General features: G+C 36.4%; 2 protein-coding genes across 2 annotated transcripts in view; both read left to right on the forward strand.

The window, feature by feature from the left end:
* Positions 1 to 2,291, forward strand: part of LOC140157871 (leucine-rich repeats and immunoglobulin-like domains protein sma-10) — a 10,891-nt gene extending 8,600 nt beyond the window's left edge. Inside the window, exon 6 of the mRNA XM_072181119.1 lies at positions 2,213 to 2,291. Coding sequence (XP_072037220.1) covers positions 2,213 to 2,291 — 79 coding nt within the window. The remainder of the gene's footprint in view (positions 1 to 2,212) is intronic.
* Positions 1 to 21,315, forward strand: part of LOC140157192 (uncharacterized) — a 22,053-nt gene extending 738 nt beyond the window's left edge. Inside the window, exons 2-14 of the mRNA XM_072180309.1 lie at positions 2,213 to 2,287; positions 4,216 to 4,284; positions 6,123 to 6,200; positions 9,492 to 9,563; positions 10,176 to 10,247; positions 10,487 to 10,630; positions 11,929 to 11,994; positions 12,274 to 12,348; positions 12,821 to 12,892; positions 14,756 to 14,812; positions 15,712 to 15,911; positions 16,994 to 18,943; positions 21,167 to 21,315. Of these exons, the coding sequence (XP_072036410.1) occupies positions 4,280 to 4,284; positions 6,123 to 6,200; positions 9,492 to 9,563; positions 10,176 to 10,247; positions 10,487 to 10,630; positions 11,929 to 11,994; positions 12,274 to 12,348; positions 12,821 to 12,892; positions 14,756 to 14,812; positions 15,712 to 15,911; positions 16,994 to 18,943; positions 21,167 to 21,315 (2,940 nt within the window). The 5' untranslated portion in view covers positions 2,213 to 2,287; positions 4,216 to 4,279. The remainder of the gene's footprint in view (positions 1 to 2,212; positions 2,288 to 4,215; positions 4,285 to 6,122; positions 6,201 to 9,491; positions 9,564 to 10,175; positions 10,248 to 10,486; positions 10,631 to 11,928; positions 11,995 to 12,273; positions 12,349 to 12,820; positions 12,893 to 14,755; positions 14,813 to 15,711; positions 15,912 to 16,993; positions 18,944 to 21,166) is intronic.
* Positions 21,316 to 22,962: the final 1,647 nt, after the last annotated feature.

A 22,962-nucleotide genomic window follows, 5' to 3' on the forward strand; every position in this document is an offset into this window, starting at 1 on the left:
AAGGTTGATCACTCGCACTTGTAAGATCAGTATTTTTGAAAAGAGCGGTATTGTATTCAATCTATGTTTGCAGACATACACACGTGATTAGTGCAATCTGCTTGTAGTGCAGTGCGATCTATTCAAAAATTGTATTCCTCTATTGCTATGGTAGTTAATCCGATTATTACATAATTTCGACAGCGTATGGAAATGCATCTATATATTGCGGTGCCGTCGAAACGGTCTTTGACCTTTTTCATTTGAAAATGGGATCGTCCAGGGTTACATGGCTCAGATGGTAACGTACTTGACTCGTAATCCAGAGGTCGCCGGTTCGAATCCCGATTCAGCCAAATGTCGCATGCTCCCTTTAAATAAACAAGAAGGTAGCGTAATGGAATATGTAAAAAGTATTATTATTATATCAGGTGATATAGTTGTGCAGGCGAATCTGATTGTTCTTCCGATTCTTTCGTCAAAACTTGTGCCAGACGCTTGCATCAATCTCGACCAAACATGGCCACAAGAAGCACTGACCCAAGCTCCTTCTAAGTTGTACACAGTTAGGGGTGAAAAGTCATGTAGGGCTTTGGCTTTTTAGAGGTCATTCTGTGAAAAACTTTAAAATCCTACTAGTGCAAGGCGCTTGACACAATTTTGACCATACGTGGCCATAAGAATCGCTGACCCAAGCTTGATATAAGTTGTACACAGATAGGGCTCAAAGGTCATATAGTGGATATTAGGGGTAATTTAGTGAAAATCTTAAAAATGCTGCTACTCCTTTGAATTGCATGCTATGACCACTAAACTTAACTTAGTCAGAAGAACCACTGGCCAGAGCCTTACATATATTGTACCAAAGCTTAATGGTCAACCCAAGGTCAAAGTTCAAATGAGGTCACGTGTTAAATTTAGCCTGATTTGGCTTTTGAACATCTTTGTGTAAAAAATTGATAGAACAGCTATCATTAGGCATGGTGACCTATATTTATAGTAGACAAGTCACAACTTGAATTGCTTCAATTGAAGAAGGTGAAAAGTTGGTGAAATACCCAAGTATTATTAAAGCAGAATTGTAACCACAGAAGATAGCTAACAGTGGATCTCACTTTTTTGGGGGGGCTATCAACTGTATAAGTGGACCAGGTAAGAGGCGTTGAGAACTGTTAGGAGTGCAATTTCTCTTGTTCATAGGTGGGGGTGTTCACTCAAATGTTAAACTTTGCCTAGGTCAAAGGTCAAGTCAAATTTAAAGTTGCTCCGATCGATGGGACTGTAACTTTGGGAAAACAATCCACCTGGGGAGTATGAAACTGCAAAGGTCATCTGTGGTCAAAGGTCAGGTCAAATTTGAATTTGCTCCAATCGGGCTGTAACTTGCAGAAAGTGATCCCTGACACTTGGGGGAGTATGAAACCGTAAAACATCAACCTGAAGTCACCCAAGGTCAAAGGTCAAACGAGGTCAAATGTTGAAATGGGCCTGATTGTGCTTAAACTTGGTAAAAATCATCCTTGATGTGAGAGAAACATGAAAATGTCAAGATGATACTAAAGGTCAAATGAGGTCAGATGTCGCCACCTGATATTCGTGGCTCTTGAGCCACAGTAGCTCTAGTTACTATTATTATAATATTTGTAAAAGGATGAATATGTGTAATGATGTCTTGTCATATATGGCCAAACCGCAAAGTGTCATCACTCCGATAGTGTAAGCCTTAAAATCACGGGAGATATTCATCATTTTCTACCCCGGTATCCAAAGATTTATCGTCTCAATATCAAATCGTGCATAGAACATACATGTATATCGATCCCGGGTATTGATTTTAATGTCTCTGCTGTACAATGTAATTATTTACCAAGCGATGTTGTTGTGCACCGTATACATATAAAAGCAATATGTTGAACTTTTTAATGAACAGAAGCGCGATTATTCTCTATATATTTGAGATATCTGTTGTTTAGCGTGCAGATTTCAGATAATGTGGCTATGAAGGGTATAGTTCGTAAAATATAATGCACGGGAGAAGAATACAGAACGGTGAATAGAATGGGCTCTAGAAGTTTTTATAGTCAGATCACATCGCTGAAGGATAGTTCGTGAAATATACTGAAAGGGTAATGGTTAAAAGTACTTATCAAGAGAAGTATATTCTTCGAAAAAAACACACATCCGTGTTTACATTGTTGATATTTTTTGTGGCCTCTTTGTGCTTTTTTTGCAGGTATCTACATCGTGTTCAGCTGGAGTCTCTTCATACGGGGTCTCTGAAGGGCCTGCCAACAACTTTAACGCATGTGTAAGAGGATCATTCTGTTTATGGATCAATTAAAAACTAAACGAAAATACTGAAAATTAAAGACACATTGCACAAAACTTGTTTAGGTGTAAAACACCAAACTTGTTCAGAGTTTCTAACTTTTTGATCCAAACACAAGGAAGTAATTCCTACTTCGGAATTTTCAGATTGTACTTCATCTTTCATCAGCGAGTGAATTACTGTATTAGATCGTGATCTTTTTGACCTTTGACCTGATAACAGACTCGTAGACTTCTGGAAGTTTGAATTGACCCATCTTTGTTGAGAGATGGTTGGTTGGAGTTGGAGTTCGAAGCTGTTCACATCAAAGCCTATGATTAAAGATTCAAATGAATATACTAGATTAATTTGACATAGGAGCTATTTTCCTGCAAGGGTGTAGTGTCCGAGTAAGATACCTTAAAAGTGCTTAGGATTTAATTATGTTTAAAAACTCTGATGAAATTTTGTGTTTAAATACCAAACATCATTGTTAATGTTCAGCATATACCATGTATACCTCGATCGTTAAATCATTGAATCTTCACACGAGTACAGCAAAAGATTTCAAAAAGAACGCAAACTTATTAGTTTCCAAGTATGAAAAGGATTTTATTTGCAGGACACACCGCGCCGTCACCAATTTCATACAAAGAGACAGTACGTCACCCATTTCATACTTTCAACAATTTGTTTTTCTACCCCATGTAACACCATTTTTCACATTTTGGTGGCACCAATGTCTTCAGACAAAGATTAAAATTTAATTTAAAATTAAATGTTTTTTTAAAACAAGTTGAGACTAGTGTACGAACGCTTCCTTACCATGTCCTCACGCGGATTAGTTTCGCGAACCGAACTTTGTGACCAGATCGAGATACACCATGTTGTGATATTCTGAACATCAATCGTATATCTTATAATTTAATTATAATAAACAAGGATGGATAATCATCTTGTTCCTAAGGGACACCTACTTGTCGCACTACCGACCTATGTTTACCGGAACTACACCAAATGCGGAAAAATTTAGTGGTGTGCTGCCATATAGTCAATTCCAAGCAAGCTCGCCCAAATTGTCAAAATTTAAATATCATGTCAAGTATGTGATTTTGGTCTAATATTGTAGCTAAAAAGCTATTTTTTCTGAAAACATACTTTTTTATGAGGAAATGGTGTTCATTGTTGGAAAAACATACTAATTTGCATAAATTTGCATATTCTTGACTGGTAAAAGCAGCAAAACACAAAACATAGCAGCTGCTCTGTAGTACTGTAAAATGTTGGAAACAAATTATGCATGTGAATATAAAGTACGTATATTAGTAACTCAAAATATAAACACCAGAAATGTTCATATTTTATAACGTGCATCTTCGTCAGCATTGTTTGAGTACTAATTTTACGATTGAAAGCATCATTCCGCAACACAAAAGTATCATTTATTAGCACTGCAATTTTAAAATAAGGTTGATTTTCATTAAAATAAAAATGCAAAGCAAATTGATTCATCCCTATGCAATGAAACAAATATAATTTTCAAAAAGTCTAGCGGTGGTAACGACCAATTAAAGTTGCATCATTCCGCAACGTTGCGGAATGATACATAATTCACAATGTACCAGTTTGAAAAAAATTAAACACAATTTTGTGCTAAGACATTCTGAAATGCATTGCATAGAACTATCTTTACAGTATCTGCCATTATGCTATTCACCTTGTGCTGTTAATACATGTTTGGCTGTGTGATGTGACCAGAGCAAATGACATTTTAACAAGAGATACGTACTCCAGATGACAGATTATCCGCATTCCATGATCATTACTACCATGTGATATAACGTCAATCATAAAAAGGAGAGGCGGATAGAACGATACGAAATACTAATCGATCAATTTTTAAATAATTGTTATTATTTTCGTTTCAGAAATATATTATCAAGCAATCTTTCATATGTTGAACCTGGAATATTTGATTTTGCTGTTTTCGAGATGTTGTAAGTAGAAATATGGTAAAATAATGCTGTATAACGCTACACAGCGTCATCATCCCTATATCTTCGTGTCAAAAATTGCCGTGATAGTACGTCGAATCCTCTAGTTTTTCAACAGCTACGCATGGCGATTTTGTTCGAGATAGGCCGAGCGACGCAGGCTAAGCATACCATTTACACGATATGAGATACCACAGAGTTTCTATTCTACACGTTTTTGCGATTTGCCCCATATGATGTTGCCATTACAAGAAAATTTGATTTGTTGTCAGGTAAAACCCAGGTTTTGTTTTCAATAAACTAACTGGAAATTCAATACACTAATCAGAGGCGATTGCTGTTTACTGTGGATATATTTTACTGCATTTTTAGTGTAACGATCTTTAAATCGTTCCTTAAAAATGTGATATATTCAACTGTTTGAGAGTTACAATCATGAACACGTGTAGCCCATTCAGCTCAGATCCAGGTGCTGTATAGAATATTAAATCACAAGTCTATAATACAATGCACATATCGAGACACTATGCAGAATAGAATTGAATACATCGCTACATTTTGAGTTTGTACTTTACCACTGAGCGATCTAGCGATCGATTTCTAGCCAATCAGATAGGACTCCTTTTCTTGCGTTCGGTGAAATACCAATCGCCCGTCGCTCACCAACGGAGTATTAAGTTGCAGGTAAAAATATTTAGAATGCAGGGTGTCGACACTATGCGCTAGTCCAAGTAAAATTAGTGGCAATAATTTCCGTACGTTATTATTTGTTGCAGCTATTGTCTTGGTCAAAGTAACTTCAAGGACTACATCACCATGTGAACATATTATACAAATTAAAAAAAATAGTCGCGATTGATAATGTTGGCCCCCTTTCTGCGCATTTGTATTGCCTCTCTTATTCTTGTAATGAGGCGTTAAGAGTCTTTGTCCAGAATGCTTGCCTCCCACACAGTTGATGACTTGATTATCTTGTGCAATATCATGATATGATGATCGGTGATTGTAGGCTTACGTTGTTCTGATGGTGAAAGCTTTCTGTTGGCCATCTTGTCCTTCAGGCAAACAGAATGCTTTTCAGAATATTGGTGGGACGCATTGCAGTTGAGATCTTGCGTATTTAGTTTTATTTTGATATGAGTACATTAAGTCATTTTTGAATAAATCAATTTCTATCATATCTGGATGGGACACATGTTACTTAGACCAGAATTAAAGAACTTTGATCATATCCTTTGATCATATCCCCTTTATGCCCGCCATATATAGGTTAAATACCACTAATTATGTATTACACGCGTTTCAATGAGAAAATGGCTAATTTCGGGTGGAATTTTCTCATATTCAGAACTCTCACAGTTAAATGCCACTAATATCAGGTGAAATTATATGATTTAGATGCCAAATGATCAAAACCTCAATATAAGTTGACCTGAGACTTTTCTTGTTTTAACGCACTGAACCGTAAACACCTTAAAATGACAGTGCGCCCTCGAAGCTGAAAGTTACAATATGGTAGAGCGATTATTTACTAAAAACCGAAGCCATGCGTATGAATCTTGGTACTGTTACAACAGAAATGTCACACAATGAGAGAAAATATACCATTTTGAAGCATCAAACCCTAAAAAGTACTTTTTTGGCTATATAACTTGATCAATTTCAGCGATTTTAATGCAGTCTTTTCAGATACCATGCAAACAAATAGTTACTCGTCGTATTTCCATGTATCGCCCAGGCCTATTAGTGGTATGTAACCTATATAGATGGCAGTTACCTCTCGCAAAAACCATCTTTTCCAATAAATTTTACGTTTTGTTTTTGTTTTTGTTTTTTTGTAGCACATTTACGTCCTACTGTCTGCACAAATTGCCAGAAGAAATCTTTGGTCCGACTAAAACTAAATTTTTTGGTACCATGTAAGTTGTCACACGTTTTTCTTGGACATGTTGGAAGGTGATTTTCACAACTTGTGATGAATTAACATTTCGTCGCAGTACTGATTATGTTAACATTCTACCTGTTGGAAGGATTAGGTCTAGCCAGACAGGGTCTAATTCTGCATAAAACCGGGCAACGTTATTTCTATAGATCTGCTGCGCATTCAAATTGCATTGTATTGCATCGTAATTTCATTTGTGTCTATGCTAATTATGTTTACACAACATGAACTCACGTGTTTTCAAGCAAATTCGCCGATAATAGGTGATCAAAAGCGATCGGAATGTTTATACAAAAGTACAGATCGCAGTCAGCTTACTTCATATGAGATGATCTTTGGAAATATACGGCATAATTTGTATTGGTGTTTGCGGAATGCCATGCAGTAAAATATGAATACGTTGCGGCAATTCATGATTGACAACTAACAATCGGCGTGTCCTTCGTGTCCTCCACTGTCAATTTCTTATCCACTCACTAATCCTCACAAAAGCTTTGTGTTGATTACGTAATGTGTGGAGGCAAATTGCAATAAGTACAATGAAATAATGAGTAGGGCGGGCTCCGAGGCGGGTTTCTTCTTCATCTTACGTAACAGTATTGTTCTCCAAAAAACCCGGAAGCTTGTCGTTTGGAGCTCTAGCTGAAATACAGCAAGATAATGTAAGATAGTAAATGTAAACCTGTATTTTAGCTAGAGTATCTCGAGCTAGGTCTAGCGCGCAGTCACGACCCGCTGGTTCATATATAGAGGGGCATATTAGAGAGGTTGGCTGCGATGTTCCATCCGCCCGTTCATACCGCATGGTGATGCTGTACATCCCAGTTCAGAACACTGTACAGAATATGGTCACATGAGGGCGTGTAGCAAATATTTAACTGTCTAGGGTACATGCCCACTAATAAGCATACCTTTGTCCGGGCTTTATGTTGACGATAAACCAGGGCTAACATGCTGCCTTATTTAAATAATTGTATTTCCGTGCATGCCGAATATCATGGTTCCAAAACAACAAATATTTCGATATATTAAGGACCACTACACGCCTATATAATCACGTTAATATCAAAAGTATGCATTTCGTAGGAAAAATAATCACGTTCCATAAACCGCAAAATGATCATTCCAACTTCGTGCGTGCATGCGTGCGTGCATGACGTGGAAGTATGTGTCAAAGATGCGAATCGCAAACCTCATTTATTATACGGATATACATATATACAATAGACCAATTGTGCGTTATGTACCGCACATACTGCAGTTACTGTCCGTTTTCCTATACACAATACATAGTGCTCTCACCATTGACGCGTGACCTCTACAAATAGTGTATGTTAGAAGTATATTGCATTTGCCTAGTTAACATCACTGTGAGAAAAATAACCGGCCAATATTTAAAGTATTCTCCAAACTTCTAGCAAATATATTTCTCTAACATGACCTAAAATTACAGCTAGGTTAGATGTTCAGAAATAGTCACACTTTCGTAAAATATGAGCGAGGGCAAGGCATAGCTAGCTCATAGCTAGCCAACTCCCCGTGTTAATTGAATGGAGATTTGACCGAAAATATTGAGCTATATTGGTAACGGACCGCTCAGTTCTGAAGGATGCCACCAAAAAACCGGTACAAGCTACATTTAAAGTATTCTATGAAATTCTAGAAAATATAGTTTTGTAACATGTCCTAAATTTTTAGCTAATTTAGATGTTTGGAAATAGTCGCACTTTTGTGTTTTAGGAAGGATATGAAGAAATTATTTCCAAACCGTGTTAAGTCAACAATCATTATGTTGCTCATTTTCAAGAATTCTGGTTAACAAAAAGCAGACCATTGTCTCATTTCGTGAACAAAGGTCCACATACCATTGTTTCCTTGCGTTTCTTTTATAATCGGTTACCCAACTGAAGCTGTATTATACCGGCTCATTGCGATACCGCACATATAAAACAGATACATGTGCACAACCAGAGAAGATCCGATTTAATCAGTTGAGCTGTTCAATGAGTGTTATCTTGGTTTAATAGCTTTTAATGGGGTTTAAGTCCTGCAAAGGTCGAGGTGAATTCTACTGTAGACATGACTGCATCATGACGTATGACTGAAGCCAAATGTTCACACCTTACTTGTAGCTTTACCATGATGATTTCTTATGAAATGAACAAAATGGGCAAAATGAACAATATGGGCCATTAGACTAGACTTATGCTCGACATTCTTGATTCTACACAATATATCGTAAAACGGACACATTTTGCGCACTTTGTAGTTCGTATCGCGTTAATTTTGAACCTGCTAAATTCTCAATACTGGCTAAATAAGCGACCTTGCTCCGTTAGGAGAGGGGGTTGAAATAATTAGACGGACAGACGACGGCATATGGGAATCGCAATCTCTTTATTCATGAAGCTTATTCCATCGTAGCACATTTAGAAAGCACATTAGTGAAGCTTATGGTCTCGAAACGGTTGGGTATACACCTGCTGGTTATCCCTCCACAATGATGTCAAAATAAAATGATACTAATTTGTTAACATCAGGGAGGCATATTACATGTATCAAAATATACTACTGGCAATAATAAACCAGGATACAAGACGGAAATACTAGTATAGGGCCTTTTGACTGTGGTGATCCAAAACCATGCTTTATCATAAAAGCTGGTCATATTCAGAGAACTGCTAAATCTGTGACTGCTATTCCCCAGAAATTTTCGGGTGGAGCGGTTAGTGGGTTTTAGCGGTTCTCGGATATAGTGTGTTTAAAAGGCCCTATAGTAGGGCTAACCTTGACAGCTGATTCATGAAGGGATTTGAAATGAGAGACTATGTATTCGCTACTTGCACGGTTCCGCCATTATGCACTATGTGCGGAGAGAGCCTCGAACTGGCAGCATACATGAATGGGAATTGAACTAGTCATAACGTTCTGTGTAGGTTACATAATTCTTCCTTTCATGTATGCTGCCAGTTCGAGGCTCTCCCGCATAGTGCATAATGGCGGAACCGTGCAAGTAACGAATAGTAGGAAAAAGCTACTGACCAGCAGCTGAAAGGATCCAGCAAGCGATCTGATCAAAAATCGATCGTATTACCTTTAGTAAATTGTGGTCTCTTGACATCAGTGATGAAAGAGAAGAAACGATAAAGTGGATATTAAATAATTGGACTTTTTAATGGAAGATGAATAAAAGAGAAAGCATCATTGCTATAAACTAATTAGTTATGTGACAATAATACTTACTCGGTGTTGTTTTTATTTTTTCTAGCCACATAGACTTTACGCCTTTACAGGAAATATCCAATAAGACATTCAATGGAATCTCGCACGTACTTGATCTGTAAGATATGATTTACAAAAATATGTAACTTTGTCATTTCTCTCATTCCTTTCTATTTAACACATTATGTTACACTCTAGCACTTATCGCACTCGTCATTTATACGTATCATGGGCAGAGTAAAAGTGATACGGTAAGTGATATTTTCAGCAAAAATTTGGAGGTTTGTCAATTTAGAATACTAGGGGGATGAACATGTGACATGTGTATAGTATGACGAATCATTGCGAATGTATCAATCCCCACACGCACACACATATAGATAAAAGTGATTTAAGACCAAGAACATGTAGAAAAAGCCTTTTGGTGATTAAACAAACACACCCTACACACACAACATTTCCTTAATTATAGTAAGATAATTATATTAATTTTGAAAAATAACACAAGATATCAAATGTGAATCACAGTAAGCGGTACTTACTTGCGATGGTCTTACACAACAAAAATGAGTGTTGAGCACACGACTATCGTAAGTGCAGCTCTTCATCGTAAGTGCAGTGCTTACGATAGTCTTGCAAATCAACGGCTACTGGGTGCAAAACAACAACGGTGTACTCAATAAAAAGTTTACTGATACCGCGTTTTAAATGTTTTAACTTACATCCGCAGACGACTACGCGGCACCGATTTGACTCATTTACCTGAAGGATTATTTGACAATACAACGATCCTGCGTCTCCTGTAAATATTAATTATCTCTCTCAAGTACTTAGGTCTTGAAACATAAAGCAATCGTTTAAGTACATAATTGTAATTTTCAGGAATTTGTTATGTATTTTTAAATCAAATATGGTAAGAAATATTATGCGTTTCTGCTTTTCTCAAAAGTGTCATACATACTTTCCGACAAATAAGTTATCTTGAGGAATATGGATATTTGATTGGTTTATTAACGTTAATGTTTTCTTATTCTAATCAAGCGACCTATCTAGAAACCGTCTAGAAGATTTGGCAAATAACTTCTTGCGATCTTCACCAACGATCACTGATCTTAACCTGTTCAGAAACAACCTTAAACATTTACCAGTCGATGTCTTCGCAGGGTTAAAATCCCTTAGGTCGTTGTAAGTTAACTTTGTATATATATAAAATAAAGTATAACGTACCGTCCCCCAAACAATAGCACAGTTGTCATTTCTAGTAGGGTTTTATTTTATTTTAGTGTGCCACTATAATATCGACACAATTATTCCCTACATTATTATCTTTTAAGCACCAGCTAACATATGCCTATCAAAATTTTATGAATCAGCGAAGGGGAATATTTATTTTAACTCAACCAATATGTTCCAAAAGGCTATTTCACAGTATTGCTTTACAATCCCATAATATTCAAGACGCAGTACTTATTACTACTGATAATCCTTATTACATGGGAAGTATCAACTGATGTATTTCGCTCAGGCGCTTATCAGACTATACAGGGTTACACCATCTCTTTCTCCCATAGTTACACCAAATGCGGAAGGATTTAGCGTTGAGCCCCGTTAAAACAAGAACTGTCTTTATGGAATAATTAGTGCTGTGGTATATCTAGAGCAAAATGATATAAAACATAATTCAAAAAACACTTACTTGATACAATTTTTTCAATCTACATCTCTGAGATATTTAATATAATTATATATACGTCGTATGTAGTTCATAAATTAAAAGTAAAAAACAAAAAGAAAAGTTGAGTGGAATATTCACCCTACCTTAAAAGGTTTTGACCAAAACCAAAACATGTTAAGGGGGTACTACACCCCTGGCCAATTTTGTGCCTATTTTTGCATTTTTCTCAAAAATTATAGTGCATTGGTGACAAGTAAGATATGTATATTATAGGGGCAAGGACTACAACTAGCTACTGCACTGGAAATTTTATTTCAGCACAGGCAACAGTTGTGGAGTTACAGTCAAAAATGAGGGAAACCAATATTTGATCAATAAATCAATAACTACTTGCTTTGAGTTGCTGAAGTTTCAGGACAGTAGTTGTAGTCCTTGCCCCTATAATATGCATATCTTTCTTGTCACCAATGCACTATAATGCTTTTTTATTTACCCATTTTTGCCTGATCGATGGTTCTGCATAACAACACTGTCTGAAAATTGGAGGCATAATGGCATGGAGCACTAGCTTTACTGACCTGTTCCAACCAAATTTGTAACCTCATTTACAAACACAGAGGAAAGCATCTTATTATCTATAATAACTATGGATACATTTCGAGGGTTGAGAACCAGAAAGCCTAAGCTCACAATGAAAATCATAGTGAGTTACCGTATTGCTTTCTGGTTCTCAACCCTCGATTTGCTTTACAAATTAGCTTTAATTCAATCGAAAGTATTTTTATTGATTTATTCTCTTTTATGACAGACTGTTGTTTCAAAATAAACTCACAGAAATACCGACACTAACACACCTCCCAAAGTTGGAAAACTTGTAAGTAGGTTTTTTGTGATTGTGTTTGTTGTGTGGGGGTGCGTGTGGGAGTGGTGGTGGTGGTGGTGTGTGTGTGTGTGTGTGTGTGGGGGGGGGGCTATTGCGGGTGCCGGATGGGGTGGTGGATGTTGTGTGGGGGTGGATGTAGAATAGAGATATAATATAATTATTGCAGATCAGTTAACGTTCGTTCGTTGTCTATGAGGGGTTAAGTCCTGTTGCCTATCCCATACTAACAGGAGGTCAGTTTATTTATAAGTCCTTTTCCATTCCATAAAGGTATTTGTTTGATAACTACATTTCACACGTTGGCAATACGTCACTGAAGACACAAATGAAGTCAATTTCGACACTGTAAGTAAACATTTTAAGAATACGGAAAGGAAAAACAAGGCAAATGAACAGAAAAAGGGAAGGAAATGACAGGGAAGGGAAGGAGGGAAGGGAATGGAAGGAATGCGATGAAAGGATAGGGAAGGGTGAGATGTCTGAATTTGTCCGAATTGAAAGTGACCGCAAGGATACTTCAGCAGGGTTTTCAGTTCCAACCGTGGAGTTGAGCCAGATGATTGCGTATCGATCGATATCATTTACAAAGGCAAGAGACAAGGGTATTATGTCAGTTGATGGGTTATAGCTTACCCCCAAAAGGGTAAACATACAAAATCCTAAAGCATTTTAGCCCATTTTAGCATGCAAATTACATAATTTATTTTCTTCTCGCCATAGACTCAGGGCTGGCCGAGGTCATATTTTTAAATTAGGGATTTTTTTTACTTCCTGCTATATCTTGCTATAACATATTAACCAAAGCATATCATTGCAGGCACATGTACTATAACCCAATAACAACGATTGACGATTATTCATTTGACTGGCTAGCATATGGAGGAAAGGTGTAAGTAATCGAATATATGAATACAAAACCCACCCAAGTCCATACTTTGGCCAAATTGAGTTAAGCAAGGAAATTGTTTGTTGCTATACATAGGCCTGTCATATGTATGAAAGGACAACTCAAAGTCATCTTCTGTGTCTATTGAGCATGTGAAAAATAGCATGTATGAAAGAACCACTCAAGTCCAGGATTTGAGTCTTGTAACACATCCAGTATGTATAAAAATTTCACTTGTAACACATTCATTGCTGGATATTAGTGACTTTCAACAAAAAAAACTGTGGGTTTAATCTAAGGAAAGTGTTTGGTTTATATTACATGAGTAGTAAAACCTTATCAACATTATACATAATGTGTGCTTCATTTTGTATTTATCTTACTAGTGGTAAGTTTGATACATTTCAACATGAGTTGTTTTGTATACCTGTATTAAAAATGACGATTCCAGCATTTTTTGAGGAACTTCATGGGTTCCCTGAAATTTTGACTTAGGTGGTTTTTTGAATCATATACAAAGACAACAATGTTAGAATGAGATTACCATAGTAAGATAATACAAAATAAAGCACACAGGTATGTATAATGTTGATAAGCATTCTGCCATGTAATATAAAACACACTTTCCTTTATTAAACCCATTTTTGTTCAAAAGTCATTCTCTAGCAATGAATGTGTTACAAGTGGACTTTTATACATACTGGATTTCAATCAATGTGTTACAAGACTCAAATCATGGAATTGGGTGATTCTTTCATACATGCCCGCATACATGCTATTTTTCACATGCCCAATAGACACATAGAGTGAATTTGAGTTGTTCTTTCATGCATATGACAGGCCTATGTATAGCAACAATTTCCCATGCTTAACTCAATTTGGCCAAAGTATGGACTTAGGTGGCTTTTGTATTCATATATTCAATTGTAAAACATGTTTTACGTTTATTTCTTACCTCGTGGCTCATTTCAAAGTTTAATGGGTACTATATACCTCAACTTTATCCGTTGTCTGCTGCGAATCCGTTGAACACAATTTGACAAATTTATATATTATATTCCCTTATATATTATAGTACAATAGATTGTCGTAACCATCGTGCAAAACATTTTATGGGAAATGGTCATTGAACTTTTACACGGTGGTCAAGTTCAAAACTGCTCGGACTTGGTTAAAAACAAGAATAATGTGTTCATCTCGTCATAATAATTTTAAAAAAAAGTTTTGTTTGACCTATTTATGACGTCCGATTATGGAGTAAATAGGTAACACTGTGACGTAGAAAATTGGCTCCACGGTGAGCGAAAATGAAAATTGCTCCAATTTTGTTGACAATGAGCTCAAACTATTTGTTTTGCCATGAGAAATCAGAAACAGAATCGTTTTCCCTGTGTAGGATTCATTTTTCCATTTTCAACAAAATCAGACAAATTTCCATTTTCGCCCCCCTTTTCTACTAAATGAGAGGTGTGGTTGAAATGGTTCTATAGTCTAGATTAATCACCTCTATAAGCATCATTACTCTGCCAAATACAGCAACTTTTGCAACAAGATTTGCACGATTTTCGTGCATAGGAACTGAAATCTCTTGAACTATTACGATCCCACAAAATATCAAGTAAGAGGAATTATTCCTAGGCCTTTTATGTTAAGAATATCGGATATCAGACCCTCTGTTACATCTGACTTTGTAGGGAAATGTGGTTGGAAGTATTTGACCGTAAAATGAGTAGCTTATTTAAACATTAATTACTGGTATTATATCTGTACTTTTATTGGCATCTTGTAAAATCTTACTTCGCTTATTGATTTTGACAATGTGGTTTCTAATTGACGTTCAAATGTCGCTTCTTCACTTACAATTAGATTCACATCAACTGAACATCTATACCAGTGGCCGAAATATTCGTCACACATTACCCTGTAAGTTTCTCTTAATAATGCAAATTCAGTGTACATATGTCAACTCGTACTGCGCTGTTCTATGGGCCATTAAAGGATAAGATATTCATTTGTAGATCACCAGAGCTGTCACCCTCAGGGCCGTATTTCCCTTTTTTTTATGACGAGAACTCCTTTGTAATTTCCAACTGTGACGGTGGCTTGGGAATAGTTCCTTGAACTGTGTTTCTTTTCTTCTTTTTCATTTTTCTATACCATCTGTAGTGCGGAATCCGATAGTATGGCATATGTTTCTTTTGATTAGCTTCATCGATTAAGGGCATCATACCAGTTGCTGACGAAATTGCGCGACTTATTTGCGTTCCATTTCACATAGTGACATATTTCATTTAATATTGCTTTTATTTTGCAGAATAAGTTATGGTCTGATAATGATAAGTGAATTTCATTGAAAATGTGGTATATTTGCATTGCTTTTAACCAGGTTTTAATCGACAATGTTTTAATAAAGAGTATGCAGCAAATGAAAATCGCTAAATTTTCAAATTCGATTTTCTCGATATGCATAGTTTGCAAACCCGTCACTATGTGAAATTCTTATCAAGGTTTATTGTAAGAATATATAACAATATTGTGAATACCTGTCCTAATCGACGAGAAATTAATCGTTGTAATTGGGTAAATATCTTTTGGACCACCCTGCATACTTCAAAATTCGCCGACGTAATGATTACAAGAAAATTCCGTTTTCTACAATTTTATTGTAGTCAGGTGATTTATATTTTAATACATCTATATCAATTTCAACTTATTTACATAAATTAATGCGAAACTCTAGACGTCTACCAAGACTTCAAAAAGTCATCGGTGATTCCATACAGTAGATTAAACATTTCTATTCTGTCTCTAATTGTCATTAGTTTTTCTATTGGAACTGACGTAGGGGAAGTCAAATGGATAGTTGGTAAGGCAGTTGCGAAAACCTTGACTCAATCGGGATTTGAATGCCACAAAGCAGGATATGAGTGGAATTGTGTACCATGCAGAGTTGGATACTATAGCAACTATAACGAATATGGTACAGGCATATCGGAGATGTCGTGCGTAACATGTCCTGCAGGTTGGTAGGAATAGCTGAAAATAATTGTTCTTCCCTATGCTTTATATTATTCAGATTTGATGGTTTTAAAAGGCGTGAATAGCTCTTGTCAGGGCCCTCGCTAGAACATTTTCTGGGGCGGAATCCGTTTTGTCCGAAACAAAAGGTACCAGTTCATGAATAGTTTGTCAGCAAATCAATTTGGCATCAAAGGAATCAGCGAGATTCCTGCGTGCATGTTACTATGTTACGTGCAACGCAAACGATACGAGCAACCGCGCCTTTCAATACACAGATAGTTTGTACGATATTGTCTCATATAAGTAAAGGGTTAAAATACAAAGTACCCATGATGCCACATTGACTTAAGGTTGCCGAGCTGTAAATCATTATGATCAGCTCTCACAAAATGAGTATAAAGTTAGCTCCTTGCTTTGGTCTTCAAAATTCAATATTTCCTACACAATGTCCTAGATATTTTTATCTAGTTTTTAAAAATTAATAAAAAAAACCCAGTATTTTGGGATTTGGGGCCAAAAATGAGCATTTTGGCCCAAATTTGACCGCACAGATGTACTTATCAAGTCATTGCCATTCTAAATATCTATACTTTTATATACTTTAGACCAACAATTTAGCAGTTATGATGCCCGAAAGTTTCCATAATTCCAGGGTTCAGACCAACCTTAATGCTCATTTTGTGGCAGCAGGTGATTGTGAGATGCGGCTTTATGGCTCTTAACCCTCGTAGCCTTTAGCTCATTTTTTAAAATAAAGCTCAAATTGTAAATAAAAAACGCGAGTCTTTTCTCTTATCCAATTATAATAAGTTTTATATCTTGGTTTGAATACTGCTTTGTATGTCCACCATGGTGGCATTTAGTTTTCAAATAGGCGTTTAACTTCCATATCCCGAGCGTGGAGCAATAGTATTTTGCTCCATAAACACACACGTGGACATGGAATACATATGTTATGGTATGTTATGGAATCGCGCAAGGCACTAGTAGTAGTACCTCATGGGTCATATCGGGTCAGTCTTAGTTATCTGATATTCGGCAGTATGCGATAAATAATACGATAATCTGGAATATTATTTTCAGGTGGATTCTACCAGGATAAAATTGGCCAATGCACTGAAATGGACGAGTCCATTGGCTGTAAAACGTGTAATAATGGAACTTTTGTGCCGTTAAAACAATCGCCGGGGACCAAAGCTGACGATTGCCAAGTGTGTCCTACAGGAACTGATAAAGCAAAATTTGCTGGTTTTCGCGCATGCCCTTGTTTAGATGAATATTTCCGAATAAATAGGTTTGAAAATTGCAAACAATGTCCCGAAGAAGGCATTGATTGTTCTTTTGAATACCAGAAATTGAAACAAGGGTACTGGTGGACATGGAACTTTGACGGGAATGAAACAGCGGGTTATATAGAAATGTCGAAGTACAATGAATTTGTGAAGAACATTCTTACAAAAAACGATAGCTATGACAAAAATACTGTCAGTTATATTGGGCAAATACCTAAGCCATTCAAGTGCCCTAAAGGAAATGACTCATGTCCTGCAAAGAATAGCACAAAAGATGAGTACAAGATAAATCCATCTTGCGGAACGGGTTATAAAGGATGGCTGTGTTCTGAATGTAGCAGGGGATACTACCCATGGTTTGAATACTGCTTTGTATGTCCACCATGGTGGCATTTAGCTTTAGAAGTAGTTATCGTCGTTGCTGTTGCTGTTGTAATTATTGTGGTTGCAATATGGGATTACAAAAAAGAAGACAGATCAACGCGATCTCCTATAGATACTTTAGTTGGTAGGTTTAAAATTGTCCTGGCTTACTACCAAATAGCTGGGACAATTTTAACATCAGTTCACAACATTCAGTGGCCAAAGAAGGTTTCACAACTGGCAGACATCTTCAGATACTTAGAACTGAACATCTTTAAACTCTTAGCTAAGCCACGCTGCTTCGTAGATGTTTTGCAATTCGACATTTACGGGAAATTTGTGATTGGCATGACATTCTGTGCTGTGGTTATCCTATTACCATACACGATATATGTATGCCTGAAATTGTACAACCTATGCCGTTTTCGTCATGCCGCCATTCCGAATGATGTCCACGAGTGGATGAAAAAGCAAAGGGCAAAATGCTACTTCGCTGTAGTCGTCTTGCTGTTTATAACCTTCCCAAGTGTTTGCCAGGTTATCTTTGAGCTCATGCCACCTGCTTGCGACAATTTCTGTCTTGTTGCCAACGGTACCGACTGCACGTATAGCGTTACCAAGCTACGATCAGATTACACAATAAACTGCAACAGTCCGAAACATGTGCACTTCCAAATGGCGGCCTACATCGGTCTAATATACGTCGTTGGATTTCCTATTACCACATTTTTCCTGATAAAGATACATTTTTCTACGACTGAAAAGAGCAACGTCCAAGATAGAAGTACACAAAGAACGGATGAATGCGGTGAAAGCAGCAATACTTCAACAATTATGGAAGACGAAAGAAGCCTCAACTCGGAAGCAAATGCGCAAAGAGAGCTCTTATCAATCAACGGACAACCACCAAATGACGAAGATGAAGAAGATGAAAACAATAACATTGACGAGGAAACATTGTCAGAGAGTGATAGATCGAATGCATCATTACTTAATAGAGTCATTCCTTCTCCTAACAGTGACCCACTGCACATTCGATTTCTTTGCGAGAACTATAAACCCGAATATTGGTATTGGGAAATCGTTGAATTGTCACGTAAATTGGTTCAAACATCACTTGTAGTTTTGTGGGGCTCGGAAGATCCTTTTACCCTCGGTTTATCAATTGCAATCTCGGTTGTTTACACTGTAATTCACGCATATGTAAAGCCCATGAAAGATAACTTTGAACACTGGCTCCAGATGCTGTCACTCATGGCAATTTTCTTCAACTTGTTAGCAGCTATATATTTTAAGGTTCCATACAGCAACCACAGACAGACGCTCATGACCGTGTTCATCCTTATAGTCAACTTGTCAGTTGTGCTGCTAGCTGTAGGTAAGTTTGCTGAATGATCTGAATTTCACACATTCCAGGTGCAAAGGTATAGTTCCCTGCCTAGATGTCAGCGAGTTTTAAAATAAAATTATTGAAATTACAGTTGCTAGCAAGGCAGAACGGCAGTGGCCGAAGTGTGCGCCCTTTTATCTTGTAAAAAGAACGGGGTCACACCATGATTGCGTAGTACTACGCGGCGTACTTGGCGAATGAGATGTCGATGATTCAAAGCCTTTCGTGGAGACGTGATTTAATCAGCCAATCAGAGCCCTACGTCTGTGTGCTTGCGCTCAAAGTTAGACAAGCGGCGCTCTTCTCTACAGTCAATTGTAGATACTAGTCCCTGGTATGATAGCAACGAATCAAAAACATTTGCGCGACAAGCATTGTTAAACATTTTCATTAATTTCTATCCTTGCTTGTTTTAAGTATTTTAATGTGTGGTCTAAACTCAACCCAGAAAGTATCGAAACGATTATAGATGGTCAGATATATCGGGAACTGAAATATATAGCAAAAACTTATTTAATGTATATAAAGCGCAGCTCTCTCCTGCGCATTTTGATACCTCTTTTGTTGCTCTACGATATCATTTGCCGAGTTATGGGCGCTTGAATGGCTTCAAATTAAAAATTCAAATGAGAATGGGTGTCGCGTGTTGGATAAATTGGTTGCGATGACCATCAATTGTACTCAATGTAAGTATTGAGATGTCAGCAGAATGAGTTCATGAGATAAGTCAGAGATAAGTAAAGGGTAGCAAGTATTGAAGCTGGAAGTCGAGTAAAATAAAGTTAAGTTCATGGTTAAGTAAACAGAGCACATCGGTGTCCTTTGTCTTGATTTTGTGTGTGTGGCTTGAATAGGTGTTAAAAGTGCAACTTTCAATATCCGACTTTAAGCCACTTAGGCGCCCGTAACTCGACCAAATGATATCGTAGAGCAACAAAAGAGGTTTCAAAATGCGCAGGAGAAAGCTGCGCCTTATACAGGGTGTCCCAGAAAAATTACCGAGTGAATAAAATTGAACGTAAGTCGAGAAATAGACATCGGAATCCAAAAATTAAAAATTAGTGCATAACCTATTTTATTGTGCATCACATACAAACATTTTATTTGATTCAGTTGACTGGTTACGAAGAAATTAACGATTACACAATAAGCACATCAATGCAGTTCATTCCAAGTTTGATCAACAGGCGTTTTTTTTTCATACTCGCTCACCGCTTCCTAAAGTTCGAGTATCTCATTAAATTTAGTCCACATTATCTATTTTATAATCCGACGGTGTTATGTTATTCATGCTTTCACTGAAGATGATTTTGAAAATTTTGATTTCTGAAATTGGAAACTTTAATTCGTTAAGTTACACAATATTTTAACTTTCCAGAGAACATTTGATTCAAGAATGACAATGATCAAGTGCTTACAGCTTTACGTGTGATTTTTGATACCATGCAACATTAAGTTCTAAAAGATTCAAACTTTGCATTATAATTTCTTGAAATATTCCAAAAACATTAATGTGTGTTAGAGATCTTTTAAGCCAGAATAATTCTTTATGCAACGTTTATATCAATATTAATGAAAAAAAGATATTTACAAGTACAGAGCATTAAAAATGTCTTGCAAGAAACAGATTGTTTAAAAAGAACGAAAGGATTTAACAGAACAAAATATGAAGCTCATATCATTAACAGTTAACAACTAGTGCGCATTATGTTGAACGATCTTTCTTTCAAACTTGGAATGAAGTGAATTGCGTTATGTAATCGCTCATTTCTTCGCAATCAGTCAACCGATTCCAGTAAATTTGGCGTATATGATGCAAAATAAAATGGGCTATACGCTGATGTTTAGATATTTGGATTTTGTTGTCTATTTCTCGACTTACGTTTAAATTCATTCGCCCGGTAATTTTTCTGGGACACCCTGTATACATTAAATAAGTTTTTGCTATATATTTCAGTTCCCGATATATCTGACCATCTATAATCGTTTCGATACTTTCTGGGTTGAGTTTATTTCACGAGCAGATACTTGCTCTACCTTTACTAGTGTAATTGCTTTGTGCATGACAGCATACCCCTTCACCCAACAAGAATAAAATTTGATGTCCAACTACTCGTAATAGATAATCAATGAATTTATTAGAATTTTAGCTTTAAAAATCTCGTTTTTGATGCCAATGAATGTAATTATACATTGCTTCCTATTTTACAGGAAACGTTCTCATTATTACATGGAAAACTGTGAGAAGACAGCGTTGTAATGATAACTGCACAGACCTATGTCTCTGTTGCTGGACTTCAATGGCGAGATTAGTGACCGATGGTTCATCTGTCAGTCGGAGACAAAATATGCTTACATAGGGCACCATCATTAAGTATCAAGAAAAATCCAGACTTTTTCAAAGAAAAATCATCACTTCCATAACTACTATTTATTCAAATGGTTTTGGTCAGAAATTATTTTTAAACAAAATTTAATACTGGAATTCATTCATAATGTTGATGTCGTTCCTTAACGTGATTTACGAAAACGGTTGTTTTTATTTTATTTATCCTTACCATTTTCTGTGTCTTTTTGGTAATTACAATATATATAAAAGTATATATTTTCTAACGATATGAAATAACTTTACCATTTTTGTTACAGGAAAATATTTGCTGTAAATAAATATGCATTGGTAGGATTGTAGATAAAATAGTTGAAACATATGATGTTGTGCTTGACAAATCCCAAATATGGTACTCAAGAATTTAGCTTTCGCTAAATATTTAGGTAAATATTTCATTTAAATACATTTATGTTTGTTATTATCTTACTTCTACGTAAGGAATTGAATCCGTACCAGTCTCCTTAGCAGGTACATTTATTCGAAGTAAGAAATGAACATTTTTAACAGTGTTTGTGTAATTTTCCTTTCCCTAGGTATAAATAGAAACCTTAACATTTTCGTTTTACCTAAGTTTGCATCAAGCCAATGAATTACCATTTTCCTGACAAATTAAGATTGTTTTAGATATGACATTGAATCTTGCCAACTACCTTTTTCGAGGTATGGAATTGATTCCTTACTATTTTTCTTAAACTTGTTTATGTCAGATGTTGTCTTTATCATGTTGCTTCCATGTCTGCAATTTGTTCGCTTCATTTGTCAGATTCTGTAAACGTTTGCAATTGGTTCACTTTATTGCACGTCTATGTTTGTTCCAAAAATGCCAACATTTGTATATGGATGAATCTTAGGATGTTTTGGTTCAGAAAATCACTAATAATACGGTTAATAATAACTAGTTGTGATTTGCAGAAAACCGCTGAGCACATTGGAGCAAGACGCACATTAATCCATTTAGAACTGCTGTACCGTTACATTTACATTTACAGGCATTTATGGCACCATTTACCAAGATACCATGGCGCTTACAAAAATATGCACAAAAAGTCAAACAACATATTTCGAGAGAACAGTTCAAGAAAACAATTGAGTCTTGAGCATAGACTTTGAACACAGATGTGGTCGCAGCAGATTTTATGTCCACAGGTAGTGAATTCCATGCCGTAGCAGCTGCAATGTGAAATCTGTTTTTGCCAGTGATTCTGTGGCCGCGTCTTAATCAATAATTGCTGATGTTTTAAATATTGAAATCCCATTCAAAAGATTTGCAGTTTATAAATGTTTATAATTGCTTAAAGGTGAAGGATAAGTCATTCAAATTGTTCATTTGGTATTTTTAAAATGAAAAATTCGGCAAACAATGAAGAAAACAGCAGTATTGACGAAGATGAAGCCCCATTGGAATACATGTAGCTACTTTATATACTGTTAGTATATAAATTACAGATTCATGGAAATGCCTTATTTGTCTTAAATACACTGCTTTCGGCTGAACCACTAGCAGGCTATATTAGCACATGTATGAAACTAACAAAGGTGCCAAAATCTGAATTTTGATCATTTTTACAATCCTCTGGATGAGCAAATCACTGAATGGACCTTTAACCAAGATTCTTAT

The sequence above is a fragment of the Amphiura filiformis genome, chromosome 7 (genome assembly GCF_039555335.1).
Source record: "Amphiura filiformis chromosome 7, Afil_fr2py, whole genome shotgun sequence".
Lineage (NCBI taxonomy): Eukaryota > Metazoa > Echinodermata > Ophiuroidea > Amphilepidida > Amphiuridae > Amphiura > Amphiura filiformis.